The sequence below is a fragment of the Chrysochloris asiatica genome, unplaced genomic scaffold (genome assembly GCF_000296735.1).
Source record: "Chrysochloris asiatica unplaced genomic scaffold, ChrAsi1.0 scaffold00336, whole genome shotgun sequence".
Classification (NCBI taxonomy): Eukaryota; Metazoa; Chordata; class Mammalia; order Afrosoricida; family Chrysochloridae; genus Chrysochloris; species Chrysochloris asiatica.
The window spans coordinates 961,505-969,788 of NW_006408854.1; the positions used below are offsets into that span (position 1 = coordinate 961,505).

The 8,284-nt window shown below is 36.6% G+C and overlaps 1 protein-coding gene across 1 annotated transcript in view; it reads left to right on the forward strand.

Moving 5' to 3' along the window:
- Window positions 1–259: 259 nt before the first annotated feature.
- The window catches only part of GPR98 (G protein-coupled receptor 98), a 962,819-nt gene continuing 954,794 nt past the window's right edge, over window positions 260–8,284 (forward strand). The window contains 4 exon segments of the mRNA XM_006875701.1: window positions 260–442; window positions 3,456–3,605; window positions 4,674–4,769; window positions 7,417–7,521. Of these exon segments, the coding sequence (XP_006875763.1) occupies window positions 260–442; window positions 3,456–3,605; window positions 4,674–4,769; window positions 7,417–7,521 (534 nt within the window).

Genomic DNA, 8,284 nt, shown 5'->3' on the forward strand with positions numbered 1-8,284 from the left:
CACCACACCAGAAGGTAAAGAAGAAAAGGTAAGCATAAGTAGTTTCAAAGAGCCATAGGATAAAAAGAGATTGCAATTTAAAAACTTATTCTCTAATCATACATTTGAGTTATATGGCTTAATATTTGATGTATTATGTATGTCTTAGTCATTTAATGTCTAACTCTTCTCATTGTGTATTCATAGAAACAAACTAATGGCAATATATAGACATATTTTATGGATAAAATCTTCGTATTTTAATTTTTTTCCTTTAGGGATGCCCTCTGCATCTTTATTAGTAAATCTTCTTTCAGCTTTATTCATGTCGTTTGTATTTGGAGAAACAGAAGTAAGATTTGCAGGAGAAACAGACTTTGTTGTTAATGAAACAGATACAACAGTTATTCGTCTTGTTATCGAAAGGATAGGAGATCCAGCAAATGCCACTGCAATTGTATCGGTAAGAAATAATCACCACTGTGTTCTTACTGAAATACATATGAGCTTTCTTAATGATTATTTTTTTGTGTGTGTTTGATATTCTGAGTAGCTTCATTATAATGAATAAGTTGCAGATACGCTGTTCCATTCATGTCTCTTACAGGTTTGTAGAGTGTTTCAAGATACCTGTGTACATTTGACAACACTGTCTTAAAAATAAAATGATCATTTTAAAGTGTTTAGATATTTATTTTAAAGCAAATTTAAAAGAAAAATATCGACAAGCATTTTTAGATAAAAATATTTTATTATGGGTAATTTGGATTCTAGTTATCTTTGTTCCAGCATACATTCGAGGAGATCTGTGTGCATGCGTAGTAGAACCCTCCGAGGGTGGGGCTGGGCTGCCCACTAGCTCAGGCACCCCTATAGTCACCAGAATGGAGGTGTGCAGACAGCAAGGGACCAATGAACAGATACCAAAAGAGAAGAATGTCCACACCTTTATCTCAGCGGTTCTGCCAGGCGTCTGTGGCCGCTCCGATCCTTCCCCCACGTGGTCTCACCCAAGATGGCGGCTCCTGGAGCAGCCAAGCGTCCCGGACTAGAAAGCAATAGATTTCTTGCTTCTGCCACAAATTTCCCCAGCTGTGAGCCTTCCAACCTTCTAAGTATTCCTTTATATGTGGTTCAGAGTTCTGGGACCATCCCCTGAACCTGCTTGGTCAGATATTCTGTGTTGTTGTTGTTGGAGCTCTCTGCTACACGTCCACCCGATCCGCCATCTTGTTTGTTCTCTCAAGATTGTACCATTTTTTAATACTAAAGTTGGACAACACATTTTCCATCACCTTTGTCCTTGGATTTATTAAATATTTAAAACTTACTTAATTTCCAAAAGAATAATATATTTTTTTGTATTTTCATGAAAGTTGACCCAGCAAATTAGCTTCTCATTTAATAGTTACAACACAAATTGTGCAGAATCCTGGTGTGGCACTATGGTACTTAACAACAACAACACAAATTTTTCAGTATCATTGGTTATATTTTTCACAATGTATCAACACTGTCATTAATTCCATTTTGGATGTTTTGTTTTCTAGTACTGTGTTTTCCCTGTCCCGTTAGCCTTTCATCTTGGCTTTAGAGTAATTCTTGTTCATATGATCTCATATGAGGGGGCTTCAAAAAGTTTGTGGGAAAATGCAATGAAAACATAATGAATTTTTTTCATTAACTTTTTAATCCCCCTCTTATAGAGGATTTTTCAAAGGTATGTATAGTATTCATGGATATTGTTCTTTATTTTTTAACCCTAGTATGTTATTTAGCCAAAAGATGACCTTAAAGGCTAGTTTTGGTTCAAGATTTATGGGGATCTCAGTGTGATAGTTTTGGGGAATCTTCTAGTCTCAAGTGGAATAGTAAATCTGGACTTTTTGATTGCTTCTCCACATTTTTCTTCCCTATTAACAGAATCCACCTATTGTGACCCTGATCAGAATAGTTGTTAGTGGTAGCCACAGAGCATCTAGTTTTCATTTGAGGGTATTAGACTAATTTCTTCTTTGAGTCTTTATTTCCATTTTTTCTTTTGAATTGGATGAAAAGAGACCAATAGTTGTATCTTGTTGTTATTAAGTGCCATTGAGTGGTTCTGACTCATAACAATTCTGTGTAGCGTTTCTGAGGAGTGGCTGGTGAGTTTGAATCACTGTCCTTGAAGTTCAAACAAATCTTGTGGTCGATCCAGTGTTTATCCTACAGTGCCACACCAGGGCTCCAGAAAACTAGAAATTGACAAACATTTCCCTATGCAGGTCTTACGTTTTTTATTTATACTAAACCATGTTTTTCTAGAGCTCTGTATGGCACTGTAGGACAAGCACTGGACCACAAGGGTGGTTTGAACCACAAGGTCAGCGGTTCAATCTCACCAGCTGCTCCTCGGAAACCCTATGCAGGATCGCTATGAGCTAGACCCGACTCGATGGCACTTAACAACAACTTATTTTTCTAGTGGTTAATTGATACATTATGAGTTCTCTGGTGAAAGAAATTTCAGCTGGGTTTACACAAGAAGTTGTACAATTTCATAGTTATTACTTCACTGTGAATCATATCAGAAGCGCCTGATTTTACAAAATGAGGTAATTGAAAGTTATAGAAAACTTTGTAATTCTAAGATAATTGGGTCTTTCTTTGGGTTGTTATTGTTGTGTAGTGCCATTGAGTCAATGCTGACCCATAGCGGCCCTGTATAGGATTTCCAAGGAGCAGCTGGTGAGCTTGACCCACTAACCTTGCAGTTCAAATGACTTTGCAGTCTGATGCATTAGTCTACAGCGCCACACCAGGACTCAAACCCCACCCCAAACCATTGTTGTAGAGTCAATTCTGACTCATAGTGACCCTATAGGAGAGTAGACCTGCTCCTAAATTCTTAGTCCTCTTTAGTTTTCAAGAATGTACATCTTTATGGCATCAGACAGCTTCATCTTTTTCCCTTGGAGCAGCTGGTGAGTTTGAACCACTGACCTTTTCAAGTTGAAATTTTTGGAAAAGAAGTTTCTTTGAAATTGATAGAGAAATTAATTGATTTTTTTCTGAAACATTTTGTCAGTTATTTTCATCTCTTCTTTTAGTGAATTTCAGCTATAAGTTGTCTTCCTGTAAAGTTTACTAGAGACTACACCAGATCAATTAAGAGGCAGAGAGAAAAGAAAAAAATTCCATCGTTTCTTTTCTATATAATTATTCTTTTTTTTCCCCCTTCTAGAGCATAACCAAAAGCATTTCTTTTTGTAACAGTTTTTGGGAGATGAGTTTACTGGTTGTTAAATATTTGTGTTTTACATTTTTATACAAGCTATCTGTAAGTGTCAGGGCCACTTAATGATTCATGGTTTGTTTGTTTGTTTGTTTTTTCCTTTTGTGGTGTTGACTGTTCTAATGATCGTTTTTTTCTTGTCTGAACATGGTGTTTTGTAAGGACAATATTTTTTCTTTTCTTTTTTTGCATTTGATAGCTTTATGGTGAAAACACAGGGGATTTTTTGGACACATTTGCTGCAGCGTTTATACCAGCTGTAGAAACAAATAGGACCGTGTACATAGCAGTATGTGATGATGACTTACCAGAGCCTGATGAAACTTTCATTTTTCACTTAACATTACAGGTACGTCCTTTTTCCATTAACTTTAACCTCACAAAAGTCTTTCAAGACTTAAATAGTTTATTTCTTTAGAGATAAGCTAGTGTAGCTGACTGGTAGCGATTTTCATGAAAGCTAGAACTGACCATCTCTCTGGCAGTTCCACAGTTTGGTATTCCCCAGATTATCTTTCAGTTTTTTAAAGAACTGCATGACAAATGCTCAAGAAAGCCCTGTCTTCCCTTTGGCCCTTTTCACTTTTATCTCTCTGCTACCAGAGGCACAAAGAATGACCTTGAATTTTGAGTTCAAAAGAGAAGGATGATAAAGCCAGCTTGGAAGTAGGAGTTGCCTGTGCTTAGAATAAATTAGAGTACCCCTGAGAAGAACACTTGACTAGCCTGAAGTTTAATTACCCTTTAGGGCTTGATCACTGGTTTTGGTGATAACTGCTAACATTATTCTAGTTAAAACTTCTGAAAGACATAGAATGTTTTTTAGAATGATTATGCCAAAATGATTGAAATTTTCATGAAAATGATATTTGAAACAGTCATGCTTTACTTTTGTAAATATCTCTTTTTATTAAAAAACAAAACAACCATATACTCATTTATGCTAATGCTGAAATGTAACAGAAAATTCTCCTCACTTACATGAGAAAGTTGGCTTTATTTTTAATTTAATCTTATGATTTATAAAATAATTAACTTTCTTAAGTTCTGTAGTGAAAAAAAATATGTTGGAGTGGAATTTCATGATGAGTACTTAATTCTCTGTTATAATATTGGTGATGACAATATAATAATTGCAACATAACTATAGTAGTATTACAGTATTATTGACCAGTGATTGTTTTTAATATAATTACTAGTAGCCAGTTATTAATGGTTCTCAAATGTTTTTGAAGAATTCTTGTTTGGGGCTTTATACCATGTTAATTTAGTTTGAATATTTTCTTAATATAAACAGTAGAAGTATGCTTAAGTTTTTATTCCTATTTTAGATATTTACTCGGACAAATTATATTAAAATACTTATTTTTTCTTGTTATATTTAATTTATTATTTTATCTTTGGGCTTTTATTTTAGAACCCCTCAGCAAATGTGAAGCTTGGATGGCCAAGGACTGTCACTGTAACAATATTATCAAATGACAATGCCTTCGGAATTATTTCATTTAATATGGTAGGGATACAATTTGATTGATATTGTGACAACAGGTTATATATCTTCAGCTACAAAAGTTAATTTTATTTACTAATTAATAATTTGTATTTGAATATTAGGGAGGTATTAGTTAATTCTGGCATTGGTCTCAAGTCCCTGCCTGGTGAGATTTTTGTGCTATCAGTCAACCTCTGACTGGGCACCTGATCTACATGTTTAAAATGAAAATGAAACTAAATATCTATGGGTAAAAGGAGCTATCAGTGGACCACAAACAAAAGGTTGGTGGTTTGAACCCACCACAGACTCTGGGAGAAAGCCTGCTGATCTGCTTCTATAAAGATTGTTGTTGTTTTAAGTGCCTTACCGACCCTGGGTAGGGTTTCCAAGGAGCAGCTTGTGAGTTTGAACTGCCGACCTTGCAATTCAAACAACATTGTGACCCATAAAGATTACAGTGTAGAAAACCCTGTGGGGCAGTTCTCCTCTATCACATGGGGTCTCTTGAGTCAAAATAGACTCAACGGCAACTAACATCTGTTGAGCACACTGTAGGTGATCAATAGTCTGACTTTCGTTTGTAGCCTGGACAATGATCTTATTGATGATGAAGAGGACATTAATGATGATGATAATTATATTGTTGCTGTTGTTGTTCTGTTGTTGCTGTTGCTGTTAAGTGCCATGGAATCACTATTGTTTCATAGCAAACCTGTATAGGGTTTCTGAGGAGTGGCTGGTGAGCTTGAACCATCAACCTTGTTCAAACTGACCATGCAGTCCAGTGCATTAACCAGCAGAGCCACACCAGTCAGCATTTATTGATCCCTTACTATGTGCCAGGCACAAGGATAAGCATTGTATGTAAATTATCTCTTTGATCTCTTTGAAACTCAGTTATGATCCATAGAGACAGGCATTATTATATCAATTTATGGAGGGGAATACTGAGACTTAGTGTCACCCCAAGAGATTGATTGGCACTGCTGTCTTTGCAAATGTGCACATGGCTGTTTCTCTGTTCCTCCTCTTGTATCCTGAGTTTCAGCTAGTCAAGCTGACACGATTTAATATTCAAAATCCTGGTTCCTTTACCCATACAACCAGTGATTAACCCTCCAAAACCAAATACACTGTCATGTCGATTCTGGATCACAGTGACTCTGTATAGGGTTTCTGAGACTAAACTTTTATAAGAGCAGACAACCTCATCTTTTCCTCATGGAGCAACTGGTGGATTTGAACCACTGAACTTGTAGTTAGTAGAACAATACCTCACCCACAGCACCACCAGAGCTCTTTAGTGTCTGAAAATGTCACTTATCAATTATTTGCTTTTCAGTGGCAAGTTGACCTATGAAGAGAGAAACAGGGTTGATGAGAGCAAGACTTAGTTATGGCACCAATGAGTCATCTGCACTGGTAGCATCCCTCATGACTTCATGGGTCATCTTTGGACTAGCTAATCTTTACAATGTCTTAGTGAAATAGCTAGTTGATGATAGAACCAGGACAAGAACCTACATCTGTTTGACTTGTTGTATGTTCCCTTTATGTTGTTGTGAAGTGCCGTCGAGTTGGTTCCAATCCATACAGACTCTGTATAGGGTTTCCAAGGAGCAGGTGGTAAGCTTGAACCACCAACCTTGAAGTTCAAATGGCTTTGCAGTTGAAGCTCAAATGGCTTTGCAGTCTGGCTCATTAACCCACAATGCCACACCTGGTTAGATAGGGACACTCCTTATTTATTTTTTTTAAGTTTTTATATTGTTGTTGTTGTTGTTATGTGCCAGTTAGTAATTTCGGACTGATTGTGACCCTGTATAGGGTTTCTGATACTGTAACACTTTTCAGTAGCAGAAAGTCTCAATTTTCTCCTTCATAGGGGCTGGTGGGCCTGAATCACTGACCTTGTGGTTTACAGTCCAGTGCTTATACTACAAAGACACCATGCTCAGTGTTTATAGTGTTGTTGTTGTTGTTAAGTGCCATCGAATCAGTTCCGATTCATAGTGACCGTGTATAAGCTCCCAAGGAGCAAATGATGAGCTTGAACCATTGACCTTGTGGTGCAAACTGACTTTGCAGTTCAGCACATTAACCCACAGTGCCACACCAGGTTTATATTGGTAGTGGTGGTCATGTGCTGTGGAGTCGATTCTGACTCATAGCGACCCTGTACAGGGTTTCCGAGGCTGTAAATCTTTACGGGAGCAGAAAGACTCATCTTTCTCCCATGGACAGCTGGTAGTTTTGAACTGCTGACCTTGTGGTTCACAGCCCGAATTGTAACCATTACGCTACCAGAGCTCCTTATATTAACTATTATTAATTAACTAGGAAACACAATATTCTCAGAATACAATGCAGATTGATTTGTATATGTTGTTGCTAAGTGCCGTCGAGTCGAGTCGATTCCGACCCATAGTGACCCATGGCGACCCTGTACAGGGTTCCTGAGGCTGTAAATCTTTACGGGAGCAGAAAGCCTCATCTTTCTTCTGCGGAACAGCTGGTAGTTTTGAACTACTGACACTGAGGTTCGCAGCCCGATTCATAACCACTATGCTATCAGAGAAATCCAGTATTTCTAAGGTAACAGCTTGTACTTCTTCCTACTTCTGATTCATTATCAGGACCTGATTCTTCTTCTTCTTTCCAATAGCCTTCTGCAATCACAGTGAGTGAACCTAAAGGCAGAAATGAGTCTGTGCCTCTTACTCTAATTAGGGAAAAAGGAACGTTTGGGACAGTCACTGTGACTTTTGAGGTAAGTTTATACTGAAGTGACTTCCAAATGATAGTACTTTAGAGTTCCTACTAGATGGCTAGAGTTTTATTAATCCTTTACATAATAAATATGACAATAAAAATAAACATACTTTTATGATTAATGTAAAAATGTTTACTTTGCTATTTTAATATACCTTGCTTTTGTGAACCATAACATACCATTTTGGATTTAGGGTAATAATAAATCACAAAATGTAATAATAATAATAATGATAATTCTAAATAATTCATAAAATCTTTATTGATGAACATTTTCAAGTATATATATATTTAAAATACCCAAGGATTATTTATTGTTGATAAGTTCCATGGACTCAGTTCTGACTCAGTGACCCTGTATAGGGTTTCCAAGGAGGAATTGCAGTTAGCAGTGCAGTGCTTACCTACAGTGCCACACCTGGACTATTATTAAGGTTTATATAAAATTATAGTAAAACCTATAATGCAAACTTGAGTCTTCACCTAAATTTTTGTGTGTGTTAGAAGACCCACTACATGATCATTTATTATTTTGGAAGATTAGAAAATTTGGGTACCAGTTTCTTTCTTAATAATTGTAATATCACTAAAATAGACATTTGGAATTATGTTGCATAATTCTGTTAACACACAAAACCTGTTTTCTCCATTGAAAGAATGTTGTTTATTGGTCCAGTTGTGAGGATTTTTGTGTTCTTTCCATTGAGATGCAATCCATACCAAAGGCTGTGGTCTTTGATCTTCATCAGTAAGTAGTGTAA